The sequence below is a fragment of the Columba livia genome, chromosome 17, assembly GCF_036013475.1.
Source record: "Columba livia isolate bColLiv1 breed racing homer chromosome 17, bColLiv1.pat.W.v2, whole genome shotgun sequence".
Taxonomy (NCBI): domain Eukaryota; kingdom Metazoa; phylum Chordata; class Aves; order Columbiformes; family Columbidae; genus Columba; species Columba livia.
In genome coordinates, this window is record NC_088618.1 from 13,134,945 (window position 1) to 13,158,730 (window position 23,786).

Below are 23,786 nucleotides of genomic sequence, written 5' to 3' on the forward strand. Positions count from 1 at the left end.
AGTTTCTGCTCATGTTCACATGGAGCCTCCTGTGTTTCAGGCTGTGCCCGTTGCCCCTCACCCTGGCGTTGGGCACCACTGAACAGAGTCTGGTCCATCCTCTGACACCCACCCTGAGCTATTGATCCATTGATCAGATCTCTCTCAGCTTCTCTTCTCCAGCTCAACAGCCCCAGCTCTCTCAGTGTCTCCTCATCACAAAGATGCTCCAGACCCCTCAGCATCTTTGTGTCCCTGCGCTGGACTCTCTCCAGTAATTCCTTGTCCTTCTTGAACTGGGGAGCCCAGAACTGGACACAAACTCCAGATGTGGCCTCCCCAGGGCAGAGCAGAGCTTTTGGACTTCAGTGTGTTTGTGGAGGTGTCATTAGTGACCTGAGCTGAGCCGTGCAGCCGGTTGGTGGGTGGCCGGTGTTGAGGTGGAGGGAGCCTGCTAGCGGTGGAAAAAAGGAGTAATTGGGAATGCCCTGATAAAAGGTGAAGCTGGCTGAAGATGGGGAGGATTCTGTGTGTAGAGGGGGATCAGGGTCAGGGGAACACACTTGGCACCACCATGTAGAATCAGCAGAGACATCTGCCCAGCTGGAGCACCTGAAACCCAGGTGAGGATGAGCTGTCACCCTCTGGGTCTGGGCAAGCTGTATTTTTGATAGCAAATAGCTGGGTTAAAACATGTGGGGTAAAGAAACGAGGAAGAAGTGGAGGAAAATAGCAGAAGGGTGGTGGAGAGTCGTGGGGTTTGAAGCAGGGCTGTGTAACCGGTGATTCCAGGCTGTGGGCAAGGGTGCTTTTCACCTTCTGGAGCCTGAAGCAACCTCGTGCATCTGGGGTGAGGTCGTCTGAGTGTTTGGTGCTTTATAATGCAACAAATAGCCTTGAAGCCTTCAAAACCGGTTGGAAATAAGTGGGTTTTCCCCCCGCTTCATTTGTCCTGTTTGGAGAATACTTCAAGTGACAAGGTTGAGCTTCTGTAAGAAGCGCTCGGGTGCGTGAGGGGCAGCAGTTCTTACTGGAGCTCGCGCTGCAGGTTACTTACTGCCCCGAGTGAAGGGTTTTGGGAGGATCGTCCTCACACGTGGTGCTCCCAGCAGCTGCCCGCGGCCCATGGAGACTGCTCTGTGGAACGCTGAGGATGATGAGGGTGATGGGCCAAGGCCTGACCTGCCACTGGCTCCTGCAGTGTCCCCGGGGCGGCTCAAACAGGCGTCTGTCCAGGAGAGCTGAGGAATGACGGACTGGGGGACATTCCCGAGGAAGGGCTGTGCTGCTGGGCTGGGGGGCAAGGGACAGAGCCCGTAATTCCTGCAGTGACTGCGGTTCCTCCTGCATGTCTTCATGTCAGGAAAAGGGTCGGAGAGAGGACTCTGGAAATGACTTGGACAAGAGGCATTTAAAAGTACATGAGGTGATATATCCTGTGATAGCACCATCTTGCTCTCATCTCTTTCCCCAGGATGGCCACCTGGATTTAGGGGGTTTAAGGTCTTTAAAAGTCTTCTAGGACCTTTGACTAATGATGTGGGTGAAAATGGTGAACATGCTGGGCAAGATTAAGTTGTGTCAGGGAAGGAAAATGGGAAGGAACTGAATTTTCTAAGTGTTAGTAATGTCAGTTCTACATCAACTCTTTAACGGGCTTGTCCAGGAGGGGTCCCACCATGCTGCGCAGTGTGAATGCAAGGTGCTGCAAATGTGGGTGGTCCATGGGCGCTGGAGGAGAACATGGAACGTTTGTGGACCCCGAAGTGACCAAATGACAAGTGTGTTTATCGCAGTCCTGCTTTGTGGGCAGTGTGGCCAGGGGGACGGGGCGCTGGGCAGCGGGCCAGGCGTCCGGGTGGGTGAGGAATGAGTCGCCGCCATCCCTGGAGAGGTTGAAAAGGTGTTTAGGTGGGGTTCTCAGGGACATGGGTCAGTGCCGGGGTTGGTTATGCTTGGACTCGATGATCCTGAAGGTCTCTTCCAACTGAACTGATTTTGTGAGTCATGTTCTAAGAAGCGGCTGTCGGTTTCCGGGCGGCTCTTCCACAGCTGGTGTGCTCCGAACAAAGCGTCTCTGGGCGAGGGAGCAGCTCAGCCGGCGCGGTAACGGTTGGGCTTGGATCTCGAGGGTCTTTTCCAGCCAAAATGATCCTGTGAGTCTGTCATACCTGCTTGGCGAGAGGCGGTGTGGGACCAGAGCTGGCAAGGGGAAGGAGGAAAACTAATAAATAGAATAATGAAGTGATCACTTCAGCTTTGCTAAAGCTAAACTGTCTACAACTGCCTGAAAGGAGCTTGGAGCGTGGAGGACGTTGGTCTCTTCTCCCAAGTAGCAAGCGCCAGGAGCAGAGGAAACGGCCTCAAGTTGCGCCAGGGGAGGTTGAGGTTGGATGTGGGGAACAATTTCTTCCCCAAAGGGCTGTGGGGCATTGGAACAGGCTGCCCAGGGCAGTGCTGGAGTCACCATCCCTGGAGGGTTGGACAGAAGGACATGAGGTTCTCAGGACATGGGGCAGTGCCAGGGGTGGGTTATGGTTGGACTCGGTGATCCTGAGTGTCTCTTCCAACTGAAATGATTCTGTGATTCTCGAAAAGCCCATGGAGAGCTAAGAACATCTGAAGACGTAGAAATCCTTTGCTGATGGGGAGAGCAGCAGCTGCCGCGGGCGCTGGAGGGTCCCGGCTTGGAGGGAACGGGACTGGGAGCAGCAGACCCGGGCTGTGTGGCAGGGACACCCGGGCAGTGGGACGGACGGGGGGCTTCGGGCCTGGCCATGGCGCTGGGGACGGCTGTCAGCTCCGGGGTGAAGGTTCTCCTGGGTTTGTGCTCGGGACGGCAGCTTTACTGTCGCGGAGCAGTGACCAGTTAAAGTGCAACTTAAGAGTTTGATGACAAGCTTCGCTCTGTTACTGCATGGAGGAAACACACCAAGGAAACTGGGTGAGAGTGTTTTAGAGGGATTTCTACGGGGACAGGAGATGAGGAAGGGCAGCGGGAGACCCTCCCGTTGCATCCCGAGGGTCAGAACGGAGCCCCTTGCTTTCTAAACTCCTCCTCAGAGAGGAGTCTGGGTGCAGGTGGATCCCAACTTAGGCCTAGACTAATGGTTCATGTCTAAGAGACACAGAGGGCAAAGGAAAACAGGTAAGGGGTTATATGTATTTATGGCCAAAGGGTTATGTGCGCACACCTGATTTTTTACATCGCTGAGTGGGGAATTCAAAGTTCTATCGTTCTCTATCTTAACCTGCTTACAACAGAAATCCCTGGGTTTTGTACCCAGGTGTGCATCTACTTAAGCTAAATGATTAACATTGGACTTGAACTGGGCTCATCCGCTGGGCTGTGAGCAGTAAGCCCGTTGCCATACAGCTCACTCATTCAGCAGGGGAGCTCACAGCGGCTCCTCCAGGCCGTCGTGTTGACAGGACGGAGCGGTTGCCCCGTGGTCCGTTGCGGACGGTGGGAAAGGTCTGCACGAGACTCCTGCGCCCGCTCGGCACCGCGGTTCCGTCCCGCTCGCCTTCCCCTGGGGCTCCTGGAGGGAGGTCTGCAGTTCTGGCCTTTCCCTCCTCTGGAGCCTGCGCCAAACTGCTCTGGTTCGGATGGGGGGGTCGAGTGCACCCGCCACACATCTTTGCTCAAAAGATCTTCTCATACACAGGCAAAGGACAGGGATTGAAGGGAGAGGGTTGCAAAGAGCCACAAAGTCCTGGGTGCTGGAGGCGGGGTAGCAGGGAGAAGGGAGAAGAGCAGCAATGCAAATGCTATGAGAGAGGCCAGTGTGTGCAGTTGGTAATTTGACTCTTAGGGCAACCAGAATCAGCTCAGCAGGATGGGAAACCAGCAGCCTCAGTGCTGGGGATGATGAAAAGCTTGATCCAAATGCGGCAGCACTGTCCTTATTTTTCTCTTTGAGGAGCTTCTCTGGCTGTGTCAGCTTCGACGGGCTCGCTGCCCACTCGGGATGTTCCTGTGGGTCACAGTATCCCAGAGTGTCAGGGGTTGAAGGGCCCTGGAAAGCTCATGCAGTGCAATCCCCCCATGGAGCAGGAACACCCAGATGAGGTTACACAGGAAGGTGTCCAGGCGGGTTGGAATGTCTGCACAGAAGGAGACTCCACAACCCCCCTGGGCAGCCTGGGCCAGGCTCTGCCACCCACACCGCAAACAAGTTTCTTCTCATCTTCCTGCGGAACCTCCTGTGTTCCAGTTTGCACCCATTGCCCCTTGTCCTGTCACTGGTTGTCACCAGAAGAGCCTGGCTCCATCCTCCTGACACTCCCCCTTTCCATATTGATCCCCAGGAATGAGTCCCCCCTCAGTCTCCTCTTGTCCAGCTCCAGAGCCCCAGCTCCCTCAGCCTTTCCTCACACGGGAGATGCTCCACTCCATCACCCTCGTGGCTCTGTGCTGCACAGGGGCATCATGGCTGGGGTTTTGGGGACAGGCTGAGGACTGACGCTCCCTTTTCCCTCTGTTCCCATGCAGGACACAAGCAGAAATGGCCCACACGTGTCGCGGGACCATCAACCTGTCCACGGCTCATATCGACACAGAGGACTCGTGTAACATCGTGCTTTCCAACGGGGGAAGGACGTACCACTTGAAGGCGAACTCAGAGGTGGAGAGACAGCGCTGGGTGACGGCGCTGGAGCTGGCCAAGGCCAAGGCCATCCGCATGAGGAACAACCAGTCAGGTACAGCGTGTTTCGGTGTGCGAACGTGCAACCGGACCCTTCTTAAAACCTCCTCGTAAACCTGCTCTTCTGTGCTTGCTAAATTGTGCAGAAACCCTGGCAGATACTATTTCATATGCAATTAAAACTAGCTGATGGTTTCACAGAAACACAAAGGGTTTTGAACAATACCGTGTGCACCAAACGTCATCTCGTCTGGTCGCACAGCATTGAGCAGGTCTTTAAAGCTCCTGGTGATGACTGTAATTTGTAGAGAGGCAATAAAATGACCTAACGATGCTTCTGGAACGCAGATGTATGTGCCTTTCTCCTGGAGCCTTCGTGTGGGTCCGTGTGGACGGGGAAATGCTGCGAGGGGCACCGAGCGCAGTGCCCGGTGGCCACACAGGAGCACCAGTTCACAGCAAGGCGCCAGAGCTGTGCCTTTGTTATTCACCCGTGTCTTTGGATAGATTGGTAGATGAATGGCAGCCGCATTTAGCTGAGCTGTTTCTGTGTGTATTTCTCTCCCCTGCGCTGCGCGGTGTGTGGTGTTTGTGGGTGTACGCTGGGGACAGCGCGTTCCGTACCGCGGGCAGAGCCTCGTGCCCCGCGCGCGGCTCCTCCCCAGCGTCACTTCTACGGCTCCCTTGTGTGATGGGTTGGTTAGGTGCTTAACAAATGGAGTATTTTAGGGATATTTCCATGTTCAGAGCTCTTCTGGGATGAACACTTGCTTTTCTTCCACAAACAAGCATGGCTTCGTGTTGCAGAAAACAAACCCCGTGATCGTATTAAAAAGCCGGCTGCCTCCTCTGTCCTAAAACAAAACCACTCTTGGATCTTATCTTGAAATGCTGGAAATCGGGCTTTATGCAGGAGAAATGATGTAGCAAACACCTGATTTTGTAACGGTCTGATTAGAGTGAAAATGTTGCTTCAGAATATTTTAGAAAGAGAGCGTGGGCAGGGGGAGCCGTGCTGAGGTTGCACTTGCTGTCCCAGTCCAGGTTTAGGCTGCATGGTTGCCAACCGCTTTCTAATGCCGCAGGCTTAGGAAAACACGCAGTCAACATACAAACTAGTGTAACCGTGTTTGTGGAAGGCATCACGTTCGTGTTTGTGCCTGTGCAGCGGGGCCGGCGGTTTGGGGTGCTGGTTGCCCGTGGCACCGCGTGCGCAGGGTCGGTGCGTCACGTCGTGTTGTGCGGGGAGCAGCGGAGCGCCAGAGCGTTGGACCTGCGGCAGAATAAACCCCCAGTCCTGCACCGATGCGGGCTGGCTTTTGTATAATTAGCTGTCCCACAAGGTCATTCAGAAGTTGATTAGTGTGGGAGCCACTTACCCATTTCCCATAATTGTTTCGGTACGCTGTGTTCCGGAGCACTAGCATCTACAGATTTAATTACATAAAGTATTGTGAATGCTCTGCCCCTTAATATTTCAGCTCTGGAGTGTGTTTAGATACCGATGGAGGACACAGCCGGCGGAGGAGATGGTGGAAGGTTGCGGGCGCGCTGGGTTTGCCCGGCAGCGCTGTGGGGAGCGGGTGCGCTGGCTGGGCTTTGGATCAGGGTCTCGCGCGTGGGAGAGGGGGTCGTGGCCCTTTCCCTGCAGCTTTCCCAGCGCGGGGCCGTGGGCGATGCGGGGCCGTGCGGAGCCGCAGCGGGGCTGCGGGAGGATCCGGCGACGCTGCCGTGTGGTTATTTTGCTTTGTGTCTTTACCCAAAAATAGCAAACATAGAGATTTCCTGTTGTCAGGCTCTGGATGCGCTGACTTGCTGAGCGGAGCAGGCTCGGGATGTGGTTTCGGGGTGTCAGCGCTGCCGGTTTTGGGTGCGGATTCTTGTTCCTGCGCCGCCGGGCAGTGGTGCTGACTCAGCTGTTTGCGGGCAGCGCTGTGATCCGGGCCAGGGCTGTGATCCGGGCCAGGGTGCCGATGGGAGCTCAAAACCAAACCAAACTCCTGTTTTTCCAGGCGTTTCCCATAAGGAGCAAGGGGATAAACACTCTGTAACCAGACGCTGAATCCTTGTGCTGAACAGTTAGAGCTGAGGACATCGGGGAATTACTTTACACTTGAATGTTCCTCTGGCTTGATGGTGTTTTGTACCAATTAGAATCTTTTCATTAAGATAAAGAAAGACTGTGCGTTAGGTTTGCCTGTTTGACTTGAATCAGAATAAGATTCCCAGCATTGTGTCCCTGTCAGTGTCGGGTGTTGTGCAGAGCCCTGGGGTGGGTGTTCACAAGTGCGGGGACAGGACCATGGATTTGCTGAAGAAGTCCCTGAGTCCTTCAGGGCTGTTCATGTGGGGAGGCCGCTGAGTTGATGCCTGTGATCCTGAGTGATCTGCAGAGCCCAGGCTGGTGCATTGGAGCTGTGTCGACTGGTGGGTGTGAAGGGTGGCGAGCAGCTGTATGGGCCTGTGCCAATGAGGGACCGTCACAGAATCGGAGAATGGTTTTGGTTGAAGGGCCCTTCCCAGCTCCCCCAGTGCCCCCCCTGCCATGAGCAGGGACATCTGCACCAGCTCAGGTTGCTCAGAGCCCCGTCCAGCCTGGCCTGGGATGTCTCCAGGGATGGTTCATCCACCACCTCTCTGGCCAACCTGGGCCAGGCTCTCACCACCCTCAGGGCAACAGTTTCTTCCTCATGTCCAGCCTGAATCTCCCTCCTTTAGTTTAAAACCATCACCCCTTGTCCTGTCACAACAGGCCCTGCTCAAACATCTGTCCCCATCTTTCTTATCACCCCTTTTAAGTCCAGAAAGGCCACACTAAGATCTCCCTGGAGCTTCTCTTCTCCAGCTGGACACCCCAGCTCTCTCACCTGTCCCCAGCAGAGCTGTTCCAGCCTCGGGTCATTCCTGTGGCTCCTCCAGCCCCTCTCCAACAGCTCCATGTGCTGAGGGCTCTGTGGCTCTGGGAGGATGTGGCCGTGGTGGGTGGATGGGGACAGAGAAGCGGGTTTGTGTCTGATGTGCCTGCCCGTGGGAAGGACACACGGGACCGTCCTTACAGTGATCTCTGTTTGTGGGCCCTGCCCACAGGAGCCCGGCCCTGTCGTTCCCTTGGCTCTGTGAACGTGTGGTGGCCCTGCTGGAGGTGGCACGTCTGGGGAGGAGATGGTTGGGTTCGGATCAGCTGTTTCTGAGGTGTCTCCAGCTGACAAGCCCTGCCATGGTCTCACATGGAGCAGCTTTTCAGTTCCCATCACATCTCCTCAGGGACGGGGATGTCCCCGTGTCCTGCTGCTCTGGGGTGCTTTGGGCTCCTTCTCTCCTTGCATCCAAGAAGGGGCAACGTATTAGTGTGGAATTATGATGTTTTTCTATTTTAAAGCTTGACCTCTTTTTGGCAATGTTGTGAAGATGAACCGCAGTTGGATCGGCGCTGGAAATAACCCGCGCTCAGCGTGGGCTGGGCTCTCTGCTGGTCTGTGTCCCTGCAGTCCCGGGTCCCTCTCTGCTCTCCTGTCAGAGCGTTGCTGGGCTGTGTGACCCCCAAATCGGGTGAACTCACAGATATCTTGACTACTGGGAGACTATTTTGGGGTGGATGAAAAGAGCCTTTTCCCCCGGTAGTTCTCACGAAATAGATGCAGCAGCATTTTTAACTTGACTGCTGGCTGAGTGATGCTGTTTTCACAGGACTGATCTGCATTTCTATTTTTAAGAAATAGCAAAACCTCTACCCAAAGCACGTACGGGACGGGAGACTTTGCTGTTCCCTCTCGTGTGTAACCCAAGGAGCTCTGGTTTCCCCGTGCCGGGGCTATTTTGGTGAGGAGCCGGGACACGGGTCGGTACTGACGGGTGTGGGGTGAAGAAGCTCGATGTCCTCGTCCCCTTCGGTGTGAGCAGCCTGCCCGGTGACACCGGCTGGGTTGGTGGCAGAACGTGAGAGCGGAGCTGAGCCCCAGCTCTCTCCTCAGTTACCACGTGGTGCTTAATTCCTCTAAGATACATGTACAGTGTCACGTTAGACCCCAGACCCGGGCAGACAGGTCACCTCTGAGCTCTGCTCAGCCCCATCTGCCATTCCTGTTCCTAGTTGGGTTTATAAAGCGTTAATGAAGTCGTAATAAACTCGATTTGCCCCCGCGGTCCCCAGCTCCATCACCCCATGGAAAGAGGGAACGTGCTCGATGTGGCCCTGGTCTGTTGGTCTGTCCTGAAATCAGATTTCTGTCCTCGCCCTGTGTCCACGTTACTGTCAATAATTCCCGCTCCGCTTACCGTATCGTACCCACATCAGCCCTTGGGTTTTTCTCAGCTCCTGCATTGGCTTCTCAACAACGTCAACTTTGTAGAACAGCAGTGGCAAAAAATGCTTTTATCTGCTCCTTGTGCTCGGTCACCTCTGCAGTCATGGCTGGGAGGATGTGAATGGAAAGGTATTTGATGGCTGTGGTTCATATATATATGTATTTTTAACGGCAGTGAAAATATCCTTTCCTTTCAGCGCAGTATCATGGGATACAGGAATGAATTATGTGAATGGAGAATATATGAGAATTCTTTTCTCGGCAATGTGATTAGGGGGGCCTTCAGAAAAGCCTGCAAAGGGAGGGTAGAAATCTGTCGTTGGTCTTTTAAACACTGGGTGTTGTGTTGGGAGACTCCCCAGGATGAACTGAGGCTGCTTGGTGGCTGATCAGAGAGGTGAAGGACTCGGTGGCTTCTCCTGCGCCCTGCCCGGGGGTTCCTGGCACGAGAGCTTGAGTGAGATCTGCTCTGGGATTCGGATCATCGCCCAAACCAGTGCAGATTTCAGGCTGGTTGAAGGTGTTTTTTGTGTTTCTAGTACTAAAAAAGCAGGAGGTAACTGGGTAGGTCAGTGCTCGCTTCTGTGTCACAGAATCCCAGAATGTCAGGGGTCGGAAGGGCCCTGGAAAGCTCATCCAGTGCAATCCCCCATGGAGCAGGAACACCCAGATGAGGTTACACAGGAAGGTGTCCAGGCGGGTTGGAATGTCTGCACAGAAGGAGACTCCACAACCCCCCTGGGCAGCCTGGGCCAGGCTCTGCCACCCGCACTGAGAAGAAGTTTCTTCCCATATTTAAGTGGAACCTCCTGTGTTCCAGTTTGCACCCATTGCCCCTTGTCCTGTCACTGGTTGTCACCAGAAGAGCCTGGCTCCATCCTCCTGACACTGCCCCTTTCCATATTGATCCCCAGGAATGAGTCCCCCCTCAGTCTCCTCTTGTCCAGCTCCAGAGCCCCAGCTCCCTCAGCCTTTCCTCACACGGGAGATGCTCCACTCCCTTCAGCATCTTGGTGGCTGCGCTGGACTCTCTGCAGCAGTTCCCTGTCCTGCTGGAACTGAGGGGCCACAGCTGGACACAATATTCCAGGTGTGGTCTCTCCTGCCAAGGTGTCATGGCTCGGCAGCCGCCGGTGCAGCAGCAGAGGTGGCCTGAAGTGTCCGTGGGACACCAGAGCTGGCACCGCATCTGCTGCCGGGGCCTCTGCAGGGCCCTGGGGCCGGGGCTGGGGGTGACAGTCTCAGCTGCACTGGGCAGTCTGGTTTGTTCCTTTAGCCGGTCTCGCTTTCCAGTTAGCGTCTGAAACCACTGGTGTTACGGGTTGTGCTGGTTTGACTGAAAATGAGTCAGTTTTCTCCATGCAGTTACAAACCTTTCTTTTCCATGGCTCACACACTCGTTGCTTGGGCTTAGTCTGAGAACCAGAGAGAACAGCCCAGCAGAGTTAATGTTCTCATTGCTCTGGTCTGAGAGCCAAGGACACTCTGAGCTCTGCCCACAGGTGTGGGGCAGCGAGGAAGGGGCTGGACGGACAGAGCTGGACTGACACCCAGACTGACCGTGGGAGTGCTCCAGCCCCTTGGTGTCATGCTGATTATTCAAGGAGAGTTGGGATCTTCACCTTCCTCTCTCTCTCTCTCTCTCTCTCACGTGTTCTTCTTCGCTCTTTTTGCAGAGCTGGGGAGTTCGATTTGGGATGTTTAGTTCAAGTTTTTGCCATTTTGCAGAGGCCTTTCGATCACCGAAATGCCCGGCTGTGCGTGAGCAGCTCTGCGTCCCCGCGGGTTCTGTCAGAGCAGCTCACATCGCCGCTGGCCTTGCTAAGCCGTCCTTGCTCTGATCCTGCCGTTAAGCTTGGCTTTTGGGGAGTGGATGCTGTTAAACAGCTGGTGAGTCCCAGCCCAAAGATGACTCTCCCCTTGGCTCTTGCCCAGCGTGCAGCAAATATTCCCCCCAAGCTTCAAAATCCCCATTCCCGTGTGGGTGGCACGAGTGGGAAGGATGATCCGTGTCATCACTTCGCTTCCGTGCTTGCTAATATTAGCTTGATTTGTCATTTTGGTGGCTGTTATAACTGCAGTTGGGATGCAGGTGGATGTGGATGGTCCCGCACTGACCGCCAGCGCTGAACTGCTGATTTTAATGTTCTGCCGGGTTGGATTTGAACTGGAACTGGAACGAGAAACTAAGCCGACGGCCAATAATTCACACCAAAGGCAGCGGAGGTCCCATCGACGGGCTGCGTGGGACCCCCAGCCCTTCGTGGCGCTTCTCCAATAAAGAACAAGGCGGATATCAGATGGGGACAACTGGTCACATCCTGATTTCTGACCCTTGTTGCCCCCTGATGAAGCCTCCCACCCCCCAGCTCTCGTGCCCTGACCTCGTGCTGGCTGCTGGAGACACACTTGTTACCTACATTTTTAAGGCAAGCAAGTTTCACCTGTAATTAGCTCTTAATACAGTTTTTCATAACGTAACAAGGATTTTCATATGATTGCAAGCACCGAGCGGGAGCATTTCCAGCTCACATAATTCAATGTATTTTGGTGTTATTTTTAGGCATTTAAAATTCCCAAGTGCCTTTTTTTTTCGTAACTGGCACAGAAAAAGGCTGTTGGAGGAAAATCAGTTTTGAGCTCTGGAAATACTAACAATTCTTACTAGTCAGAATGAGTCATTAGATGAAAGCTGATGCCTTCGAAACGCCTCTTTGGTGGCCGGTGCTGTTTGACACGAGGGGCTGAAAGGAACCCCTCATGGGGCTGCGTGTCTGATGGAGAAGCAGCTCCTGATCCACAGAATGGAGGACACCATCGGTGTGTGGCTTCCCGGCCCCGCGGGATGTCTGATGTCCCTTGGGATCAGGTAGAGGAGACATCTGAGGGGATGTGGGAGCGCAGTGCTGTCAGTCAGGGCCCTGTGGAGTTTCATCCAGCGCTGTCAACAAGGCCAAGTGCAAGGTCCTGCACCTGGGTCGGGGAACACCCGGTGTCAGTCCAGGCTGGGGATGGAGGGATGGGGAACAGCCCCCAGGAGAAGGACTTGGGGTGCTGGGGGGTGAGAGACGGACATGACCTGACCATGTGCACTTCCAGCCCAGAAACCACCCATGTCCTGGGCTGCGTCTCCAGCATCCAGCTCTAGAGTCAGGACAGACATGGAGCTGCTGGAGAGGGGCTGGAGGAGCCCCAGGAATGACCCAAGGCTGGAACAGCTCTGCTGGGGGACAGGTGAGAGAGCTGGGGTGTTCAGCTGGAGAAGAGAAGCTCCGGGGAGACCTTAGTGTGGCCTTTCTGGACTTAAAAGGGGCCCAGAAGAAAGATGGGGACAGACTTTTGAGCAGGGTCTGTTGCAATAGGACAAGGGGTGATGGTTTTAAACTAAAGGAGGGAGATTCAGGCTGGACATGAGGAAGAAATTGTTGCCCCTGAGGGTGGTGAGAGCCTGTCCCAGGTTGGCCAGAGAGGTGGTGGATGAACCATCCCTGGAGACATCCCAGGCCAGGCTGGACGGGGCTCTGAGCAACCTGAGCTGGTGAAGATGTCCCTGCTCATGGCAGGGGGGGCACTGGGGGAGCTGGGGAGGTCCCTCCAACCCAAACCATCTGTGATTCTAGATTTGTCGCCTCTGAGCTCAGTCCAAGGGGATGAGGAACTCCATAGAAATGACCTTTGCTTGTGCCTGGTTTTCTTAAACCACCTCCCCAACTCTGGAGATCTGTTATGCCCCAGCATCCCATAGTGCAGCTCAGGGATGCTGCAGTGGCTGTTGGTTGCTCGGAGCGGGCGATGCAGCAGGAGCAGGTTGCCCTCTCCTGGCACGTTCCTTCCGTGGAGCCCTGACTCTCCATGATGCTCAGCAGGGCTTGCGTGAGGCTCCTGAGCTCTTACTGAGAGCTGTCCCTGCAGACAGCCCGGCCTTGATGAAGGTGTTTCCTTGCCGGTACTCGACCTTGCAACTGGCCTTTCAAGACCCTGCTCGAGCGCTCTCAGTGAGGCAGGAGATCCAGCTCTGCTGGTGGGGAGTTGCAGCTGCTCCTCTCCCAGCATCCCAGCTCCTTCCCCAGCCCCAGGTGTGTTTCAGGCTGCTCATAGGACACAGAGCACCGCGGGGACCCCAAAACATGCACCGCACCGAGACACCGGGGTGGGACCGGATCGTCCCACCAGCTGCGCTGGTGTCTTGTGGTGCCTCGTCTGCTCCCGGCGCTGACACCGGCAGATGCTCCTTTGATTTTAGTAGTGCTTAAGTTAAAATGGTCACGCTAGGAAGTGAAGATCAGCTTCAAGAGGATAAAATGCCACTTGTATTCTTCTCGGCTTTTTGTGCCGTTTCAAGAACATCTCTCTTGCGTAGTGACTTGTATTGGTGAGAGGTGGGGTGTGTGGAGGGGTGTCTGGGGGGTCTGAGCCCCTGGGCTGAGCACGTCGCATCCCGCACCCCTCGGGAAGGCTCCGGGGTCCCCCCTGGCTGGGAGGGGAGTTGGGGGGTGCAGGAATTGGGGCTTTAATGAGGTGGTGGTGCAGTGACCCTGCAGACGGGACTGCTCAGGGCTGCCGGGGGCGCTGCAGGGCAGGTGGCAGCAGAGCAGAAAGGTGGCTCATAGTGTCCTGGGGCAGCAGGGCTTGGGGACGGGGCCGGACTGGGTGTCGGTGGGGATGGGTCACGGTCTGGGAGCTTTGCTGAGCCCTTCACTGGTGGGTCCTGGGGCACGAAGCTGCACAGGAGCTGAGGCTGGGTGGCACCTCTGCAGGTCACGCAGTCCTGGGAAATGCGTTATCTGCAATTAGAAATCTCAGCAGTTTCATTCGCATAGCTCTGATTGAGCGTGGCTTGCAGTTCTAGGCTTCCAAGTTCAAGAAGGACAAGGAATTACTGAAGAGAGTCCAGTGCAGGGACACAAAGATGCTGAGGGGTCTGGAGCATCTTTGTGATGAGGAGACACTGAGAGAGCTGGGGCTGCTGAGCTGGAGAAGAGAAGCTGAGAGGGATCTGATCAATGGATCAATAGCTCAGGGTGGGTGTCAGAGGATGGACCAGACTCTGTTCAGTGGTGCCCAATGCCAGGGTGAGGGGCAACGGGCACAGACTGAAACACAGGAGGCTCCATGTGAACATGAGCAGAAACTTGTTTGCTGGGAGGTGCCAGAGCCTGGCCCAGGCTGCCCAGAGCGGGTGTGGAGTCTCCTTCTCTGAGACATTCCAACCGCCTGGACCCACCTGTGTGATCTGCTCTGTGACCCTGCATGAGCAGCGCTGGGCTGGGGATCTGCAGAGCTCCTGCAGCCCAACCAGCCTGGGATCCTGTGAAAAGTGATCACTGACCACAGCTTTTCCAAAATTTTAAAATCAATCACATCTTCCAAGCCAGGAGCTGAACGACTCATCAGCTGGGCACTGGAGGCCGACACGAGGACACACAACACCAGCTCGGCAAGTACCGGACCATTCCCAGGTGCCAGGAGCATCTCCACGTATCCCTGAGAGGTTCAAGCCCATTTGCACATTGAACGTGGTGACAGCCCCATCACATGCCACAGAGAATCTCCCATTACCAACACGGTCCACACGCCACATCTGCAAAAGCCATCAAGGAGTCGCAATGGGCTTCCTAAACCTTCTGGCCCTGCAAGCCCAGCCAGGCTGGGATGCTGTGGCTCTGTGGCTGTGTCCTGGTGAATGAGTCGGGGGGTGCAGGTTGTCGCTGCGGGGTTAGCGCTGACCCTGCGTCCTTACTTCAGGTGTTTGATTTTTTGCAGTGTATTTCTTGCAGGTCACAGCCCGTGTGATGTCTAAAATACAACCTCCCGCAGCGAGCGCGCTGCTGGGATGTCGGCTCGGCCGGTGGATCCGCGTATTGGCCGAGGGGTCACGCTGAGCCGAGCCAGGGACACCTGCGGCTGCGGAGTGACAGCTCCCGTGCTACCCGGGGAGGGAAGGTCCGTGTGTCCCTGCACGACCCGATGTCGTTAGTCCGGACGGGGTGTGGGCCGTGGGAGATCAGCCGCATCTGTCTGCTGAAGTTCACCAAAGGGAACAGTGAGATAATTAATCACCTTTATCCTGGAGGCCTTGAAGCGTGTCTGGCTGATGAGCGGGATGAAGCAGACAGCAGGGCTGGCTTCCCTGGCTTTTCAAGTGTTCTGCAAGTGCCTCCCACCTCACCGAACATCATCTGTGAAAGGGCCGAGAAAGCCTCTGGGGGCCCCAGGGCAGAGGTGGCTCACAGGAACCCCCTCCCGGGACCTGCCCCGAGGAGCTGGGGGTGACCGCCATCACTGGGAACGTGTCCCTGTCGCGCTGGTGGCTCCTCTGCTGAACACCACCTGCTGCTTGTGGGGATTTCCTCTTTGGCATCCCAGTTAAATGTCCGTATTTTGGGATGGGGGCTAGAAAAAATCCCAAGGTCTTCAGCCAGAGCGTGTTTTACTGCTGGAATCATAGAATGACGGAACAGTTTGGGTTGGAAGGGGCCTTCCAAATTCATCTAGCCCAACCCCCTGCCACGAGTAGGGACGCCTTCAACTAGAAGCCACAGCGGATCTAATTAACAGACTGACCTGTTAATTAAAGCGATCAGAAGGAATGAGCCGTGCAGACATCCCACCAGCAGCCCTTGGGCGAGGACCAGCGATGCTCCAGGAACAGGAGGAGAAGCTGTTGCAGATGTTACAAGACCCTTCAACTGCAGTTTACGATGGAGCAAGAAGAAATAGGAAACTAACCTACAAGGGGGTTTTCAAAAGGCGGTTGAGGGGGTTTAAATAGGATGGAGCACAAACGGCGCTTACCAAAAGCACTTTGTGGTTGTGATGGTACAGGTTTGGTGATGCAGGAGATGTCTTCTGGTAGCAGTGGGAGATGCTCCCGCTGTACCCATGATTTTCCGGAGCACGTTGGGGACGGTGGGACGCGTGTCCCTTTGGGTGGGAAGGAAATGCCGTGTCTGAGCTGCCGTGGGCAGGTGCGGTGGCGGATCGGGTGGTTGATGGGTGTTTTCCTTGCTGTGGTGGAAGGAGGTGGCAGAGGATGCACAGGGGCTTCCCCAAAGATCAACTCAGCACCGACACCTGCCTTTTGCCGTGTGAAATGACTTCTCACGGTGCTGTAATAACGTTACCGTGGCGCGGATGCCATTCATGGAGATGAATAACCCGTGAGTTTTGACCTCGGTTATTAGATTTGTAGCTTCAACTGAAAATTCAGCTTTAAGGAGCCTTGCCAATTCTAAACTAATCTCTCACTCCGGCACTAACTCATTCACTGGGAACTTAAATATTCATTTAGAGCTAAAGCTGGACAGGTTGTTAAGGGAAAACAAGGAGGAATGAAGGCATGACAGTGTGATAAAAATCCAATTTATGATTCTCCCCTGAATGAACTGATCAGAGCTTAAAGTGCTGACAGAGCCCTGGGGTGCATTGGGCACACAGCACAGCGGGGACGTGGCACAGCCGTGTCACATCCCACCCAGGGGATGGGGAGAGGTGACTCGGATCCATCGCTCCTCGTACTTACAAAAGAGTAGACGCGATACTCAAGGTCTGTAAATAAAAAGGTCCTCCTCTTCCTTTCTGCCTTCTGCAACTCTTGCATTTTATTAGAACTCCGCTCAGCAAGTGGTCTCATCCTGCCCTGCCTGCCCTGCGTGAACTCGGGGAGCCTTGACCCACAGAAGCGTTTTCCTGCTCTGATTCACTGCTTGGCATCTGTTAGTAAGCAGCACAGACAAAAGATGCCGGAAGATTAATGTCTTGCTGGAAGATGAACGTCTTGCTTTAAAAAAGGAAGGGTAAAAATAAGTCAGGTTGCCCCCCTGCCTCCCGCCTCTGCTCCCTGTGCCCGGCTGCAGGGTGGATGTGCTTGGGCTGAACCGACTGCTTTGGCGTGAGCGCGGCGGCCCAGCGGGTCTGGACGCTCCGGCAGGACGTGGCTGAGCCGGATCGCCTCTTGGGACCGTCCGAGGTGTTTGCTCATCGACACTGTGGGGAAGGGCTCCAGGGTTCCGGTCCACGTGGAGGCCCTGCCGGCAGGACTGTGCTGTTACACTGGGGGCTGTGAGGAGCTGAGCTACTGTTCTTGGTGCTGGTGAGGCCTCCACCTTGGGTCCCTCGTCATAAGAAGGACATTGAGGTACCAGAGAGAGTGCAGAGGAGGCGATGAAACTGGTGGGGGGCTGGAGCACAAGTGTGATGGAGCGGCTGAGGGACCTGGGGGTTCAGCTGGAGAACAGGAGCTGAGGGGAGACCTTCTGATCTCTGAACTGCCTGAAAGGAGCTTGGAGCCAGGGGGGTCGGGCTCTGCTCCCCAGGAACAAGCGCCAGGAGCAGAGGAAACGGCCTCAAGTTGCGCCAGGGGAGGTTGAGGTTGGATGTGGGGACAATTTCTTCCCCAAAGGGCTGTGGGGCATTGGAACAGGCTGCCCAGGGCAGTGCTGGAGTCACCATCCCTGGAGGGCTGGACAGACGGACATGAGGTTCTCAGGACATGGGGCAGTGCCAGGGGTGGGTTATGGTTGGACTCCATGATCCTGAGTGTCTCTTCCAACCAAAATGGTTCAATGATTCTGTGCTGTTGGAGCCAAGCTGCTCATTTCCCACGGAGGCTGTTGTCATTGTTCCTGTGACCGCGCTGGATCGAGCAGCCTCTGTCCCTTTGGGAGCCCTGGTGGCCGCTGTCCTGGCACAGCCCGGTGTGTCCACGCGGTGCGGCCATGGGAGCTGCCGTGGCACTCGTACCTGCGCTCCGGGCCGCACCAGCCCGTTTTCTGTTCACAGCCTTGTGGCAATGTCCCCGCTGGAAATGGGCTGGATTAAAGTGACACTGGGGCATTTAATCCCTGTTGTTCGGTGAGTCCCAGGCCCAGCTGCTCCGTGTGCTCCTCATGGTGCCCACGCTCGTGCAGATCTGCGGTAACACCTGGGTCGTGGTGGTGACACTGATAGCAATTTGGACAAACGCTGGTGGCAAAACAGGCTCAACTACCCCAGAAAACTTTCATGTCTCCTCCGGCGAGGCTTCGGTGCTTTATAGTCCCTGGATCGAAACAGGCGTATCTGGCCATTCTTCATTTTGCTGGCGAGTCGTTCAAACCGCACTCAATGTTTCTAAACTTACAGAGCTTGTTTTGCTGCAATCAGTAAGCCAAGCTGAAGAAAAATGGCTTAGTGGAAATATTAAAACGTGTTCAATCCAATCCTGCAGCAATGCTGACAGATACATTGTGCTACAGCCGTTGCCGCTGATCAGGTGCAATTTCACTCTTTTTGCTGGTGTAGCACATTAAAACACTAAAACCATCCAAGCAAAATAAGTGACCAATAAAGCAATGTTTCAGAAAACAACACAGCGTATTTAATACTGTACAAACAAGATAGCCAGTCTCCAGTTCCCATTCTACAGCCAAGACCCTTTATAATAACTGTTAATCATATTGCTGGTAATGTCAAACTAGCACATAGCAGATTTTATATATATATATTCATATAAATATGTATTTGAAAGGAAAAAGCACATTTACTGTTGATGCCTTGTAACATAAGCCACCTGATACTTTCCCCCTTCACAATCAATGTTTTACAGCTGCAAGATCCAACGTTAAATTAAAGCAACTTATCTGTGACACCTCGAAGCATAAACTAAAGCAAAAAATGCCCTATTTTAAATTTATTATCATTTAAGAAAAATTGGATGCTTCACAAGCTCTAAACCGGTTTGTTTTCACCCTTGGGGGGCTGGAAGAAGAGTTGGAGGATGGAAGGAGAGTCCGAGGATGGAAGGAGTTTCCCTATGGAGGTCGCTTTGCCAACTGTGAAGGGTCCGTGTGTGGCTGGTTCATATTAAACATCTCACTTTCCAAAGCCCGAGCTGGTAGATCCCACCCGTGGGCACCTTCAGCGCGTCTGGCCGGGCTCTGTGCGGACTGAACGGAGCCTCCGGTGGGCAGGATGCAAAGCCCCCTCTCTCCCCCTCCCTCCTCCATCATGGAAGGAGTAGACACATCTCCCTCTCTCTGCTTGAGGCCAACAGCTTCTTTTGTTTGGCCCCAGAGCCCCCTGTCCAGGGCTGTTAGGAGAAGGGAGTGCCGAGGCGCCAGGGAGCCGCTGGGCGCCCATGGCCAGTGTGGGGGATGTCTGGAGGCTTCAGGGGCACCCACAGCCAGTGTGGGGGATGTTTGGAGGCTTCAGGGGCACCCGCAGCCAGTGTGGGGGTGCAGAGAAGCTTCTGGAATGCCCACAGTCAGATCTGATCGGGCTATAAAAACGGGATTCTCGCCGAGGCTCTGCCCCTTGTGTGGGACCTCTTGGAGTTACGAGCTGAGCAACTGCCGCCAGGAGCCACTGACCGCCCCACTCCCCCCCAGGACGGAGACTCCGCTTGCCCTGCTGCCACATGTGTGAGTAAAATTAACCCTCACAGGATTGCGAGTGTGTCTACGTTCCGTGCACATTTGCATGTGTATTTATACTTCCCGTGCACATTTGCACGCGTACTTTCCGTGCTCAATACGAGCACGTGTATAAAATAATCGTTGCAGAATTGCGAGTGTATTTTCCTCCCGTGCTTCCACATAAGCACGTGTAATATTCCGTGCACATTTGCACGTGTATTTCTCCTCACAGGATTGTGAGTGTATTATAAATTTACCCTCACAGAATCGCGAGTGTACACTTTCCGTACTCAATACGAGTACGTGTATCCCTTTAAAATAACCCCACACCGTGTTCAGGCAGGTGTGGGCTCTTCCCGGACTCAGGGACGGCTCCGCTGTTGTTTTGGTGAAGCCACGTGCATGCACTCTGTGGACCGTCTGTTGTATTAGTTGCTGCCCCTTCATAATTTTCCTCAACCGATATCCGAACCTGTATTCAAGTCACTTTTGGAGTGCTAAACCCTGTTTCTCACCGGTTTAATGAAAGTTGTCTTGGACCCCGTTGTCCCTTAAACGAACCGTGGGGTGCCTCCACGACACCCGGTGAGCAGGAATATCATCCAGACCTGCCCAAACCTGCACATCTGTGGCCGCTTCTGGTTGTGCCAATGAGCTGTTCAATATCGGCAGGTCTTGAGAGGCCTTTCTGGGAGTGATGTGCCCAGAACCACCCCCAGGATTTGAGGCCTTTTTCTCCTACTGCTACAAATTGAGGTCCCGGAAAGGTCTGGGATTGGAAATGTAGTGGACTAATGTGATCAGCCTGAGGTTATCGATCAGACGCGCTCGCAGGAGATGGCGCTTTGCCTGCTGAGGGCTTTTCCAGCCAGTCCTGGCCACCACCCAGCGTTGGTGCTGATGTTCCTCGGGTTGTTTTTATCCGGTGTATTTGTTGATGCGCTTCAGCTTGTGCCAGTATAAAGATGCTCATCTCAATGGGCCTTATTCCCTTTAACCCCTTCCTGAATGGCTGGGTGGAAGGGGAATAAAGACCAAATCTTGTGCACCAGGTGAAATGGCAGCGTTTGCATGAAGGACTTTGGCTGAGGTCACGGCCAGCGCTCTGTGCAACAGAGATGACCGTCTTGTCCATCCTGGGCTGCTTTTGCTCATCTTTTACAACATGGAGATGAGAAGTTGCCTTCTTTAGAGCATGTCAGAGAGGGGTTATTTAAATCAGTTCATTTAATGTGTTTTTCCCCACTTCCTAATGGCACACAAGCCACCACGAGTGTTCCAGTGCTGTTTTTAACACACATGTACAATGTGCCACAGTTCTCGGCGCTGGTGAGACCGCACCTTGAATAATGTGTTCAGTTTTGGGCCCCTCATCATAAGAAGAACATTGAGGCTCTAGAGAGAGTTGAGAGAAGGGAACAGAGCTGGTGAGGGGCTGGAGCACAAGTGTGATGGGAGCGGCTGAGGGACCTGGGGGTTCAGCTGGAGAACAGGAGCTGAGGGGAGACCTTCTGATCTCTGAACTGCCTGAAAGGAGCTTGGAGCCAGGGGGGTCGGGCTCTGCTCCCCAGGAACAAGCGCCAGGAGCAGAGGAAACGGCCTCAAGTTGCGCCAGGGGAGGTTGAGGTTGGATCTGGGAACAATTTCTTCCCCAAAGGGCTGTGGGGCATTGGAACAGGCTGCCCAGGGCAGTGCTGGAGTCACCATCCCTGGAGGGCTGGACAGACGGACATGAGGTTCTCAGGACATGGGGCAGTGCCAGGTTGGGTTATGGTTGGACTCCATGATCCTGAGTGTCTCTTCCAACCAAAATGATTATGATTCTATGTTCTTTTTCTTTGTGAGTAATACTATTGAAAAAACAAGAGCCATGGCAGTCAACCAGAGCTCTGAGCTCCTGCCTGAGCCTCACACCACTCCTTCAGGCTTCCTACATCCTGAAACGCCTGAGTGGTCAGGTATGTTGTGTCAGGTGCTGGTATGGGCAGTGGGGGCTGAACCAGGCTGAAAAATGGGGGAAATGAGAAGCTCTGGGTGTCACTAAAGCTTCATAACATCTGATTCATGCTAACGAGTCACACTGGGTGCAGAGATCACTGTGGGATGGGAGAGCGAGCCAAGGGCAGAGACACCACAGTGCCTGAGCAGGCAGCATGGCACTGGCACCAGCATGGCACTGAGACTGGGACCGGCAGGGTACTGGGACCAGCATGGCACCAGGACCACCACTGGGACCAGCACAGCACTGGGACCAGCGTGGCACCGGCACTGGCACTGGGACCAACACAGCAGCAGGACTGGGACCAGCAAGGTACTGGGCCCAGCATGGCACTGAGACTGGCATGGTACTGGGACTGGGACACTGGGACTGGCACGGTACTGGGACCAGCACATTCCTGGAAACAGCACAGCACTGGGCCCAGCATGGCACTGGGACCTGGACCAGCATGGCACTGGGACCAGCATGGCACTGGGACCAGCAAGGCACTGGGACCTGGACCAGCATGGCACTGGGACCAGCATGGCACTGGGCCCAGCATGGCACTGGGACCTGGACCAGCATGGCACTGGGACCAGCATGGCACTGGGACCTGGACCAGCATGGCACTGGGACCAGCATGGCACTGGGACCAGCATGGCACTGGGACCTGGACCAGCATGGCACTGGGACCAGCATGGCACTGGGACCTGGACCAGCATGGCACTGGGACCAGCATGGCACTGGGACTGGGACCAGCACAGCACTGGGACCAGCACAGCACTGAGACCGGCAAGGTACCGGGACCGGCGTGGCACTGGGACTGGAATGACACTGGGAGCAGCACAGTACTGCCCAGCGTGGCACTGGGACCTGGACAGCACGGCACCGGGACCAGCACGGCACCGGGACTGGGACCAGCACAGCACTGGGACTGGGAGCAGCACAACACCGCACATTATCAGTAAATAATCATGTGCTGTTGGGTGCTGATGCACGTGGGGCAGTGTAGCCGCCCATGGAGATTTTGGAACACGTGTCAAGCCAAACTGCTTCAACAAGATGAATTTTTGTTGGGTTTTCACATTGTGAAGGACAAGGGACAATGTAACAGCTCGAACTCTTGTGTTTGTTTTTATCATTTCTGTGATTTTCCAGTTCCTTGCATGTTGAATTCCCTCCGAGCTCTTTCTGTTCGCGTTGTTCCCACATCCCGTGACGGTGCAAAGAGCAGAACCCACCTAAGAAACCCAAACACAGACAAGTCGTGTGTGCGGTGTGGGGGTTTAACAGTCGATGGTGCCTGGTGATGGGTGCTGTGACCTGCAGTGCAGCCTCGCTCGAGCTGTCTGAGCGGAACTGTGTCAATCAAAGAGCCACGAATCACCTCTTTCAGCTGCCTATTTACACTAGAAAAAGCTTATTTTGACTATTCTGTTTATTTCCGTCTCGAGTGTAAATTGCATATTCTTCATTCATTCAAGATTTTCACAGCATGCAAACCCACCGCAGGATTCAGTGCAAACAAGGGGGATCCCAGGGAGGTTTTCTCTCCGCACAGAGTGCTTTTTGAGCCAAATAAAATACACGAAAGCAGGAGCAAAACGTAAAGAAAAAGCCGAGAGTTGGGCAAAGCTGCTGAAGAGCCGGCAGGGATCTGTGTCTGTAGAGAGAACCTTCCTGTCCAACATCGGACCGGTTCCGCGGTTCCGCTCCCAGGTGTCCCTGGGTTGGGGTTTACCCGGGGTGTGAGATGGGTCTGAAGCTGTTCCGGGGGTTTTGGGTGATGTCCAGGGGTTGGAGTTTTTCTCAGCAAGGGAAGAGAATCCCCCCGGTGATAACCAGCTGCAGTTCTGCCGTCCTTTGCTGCGCCGTCGGAACCGGGAGTGTGTTTTTCCCCAAATGATGTTTTTCTGCGGGGAGAGTTTCAGCTCCGGATTCTCCAACTTCGCTCGTGAACTGATTGACCGTAAAAAAAATCGACTGTTGCTGGTGGCTGAATGCAATGATGGGAAACTAAATCCAGCCAAAGGGATGCGGGAGAGGGTCTGGGACGTCAGTTATTATACTGGGGTCCCTGTGCACCCGTTCACAGAATCGCAGAATCACAGCATGGACTGGGTTGGAAAAGCCCTCAGAGATCATCCAGTCCAACCCTTGGTCCAACTCCAGTCCGTTTACTAGATCATGGCACTAAGTGCCATGTCCAATCTCAGTTTAAAAACCTCCAGGGCCAGTGAGTCCAGCACCTCCCTGGGCAGCCATTCCAATGCCTGACCACTCTCTGCAAAGAATTGCTTTCTAATCTCCAGCCTCAATTTCCCCTGGCAGAGTTGAAGCCCATGGCCCCTTGTCCTATTGCTGACTGCCTGGGAGAAGAGACCAATCCCCACCTGGCTAGAACTGCCCTTCAGGTAGTTCTAGAGAGTGCTGAGCTCAGCTCTAAGCCTCCTCTTCTCCAGACTAAACAAGCCCAGCTCCC

General features: G+C 54.6%; 1 protein-coding gene across 2 annotated transcripts in view; it reads left to right on the plus strand.

Moving 5' to 3' along the window:
- OSBP2 (oxysterol binding protein 2) overlaps positions 1–23,786 on the plus strand; it is a 127,444-nt gene that overhangs the window by 27,573 nt on the left and 76,085 nt on the right. For both annotated transcript variants that reach the window (XM_065033953.1, XM_065033951.1), the window contains one exon: positions 4,475–4,683. In XM_065033953.1, coding sequence (XP_064890025.1) covers positions 4,475–4,683 — 209 coding nt within the window. The remainder of the gene's footprint in view (positions 1–4,474; positions 4,684–23,786) is intronic.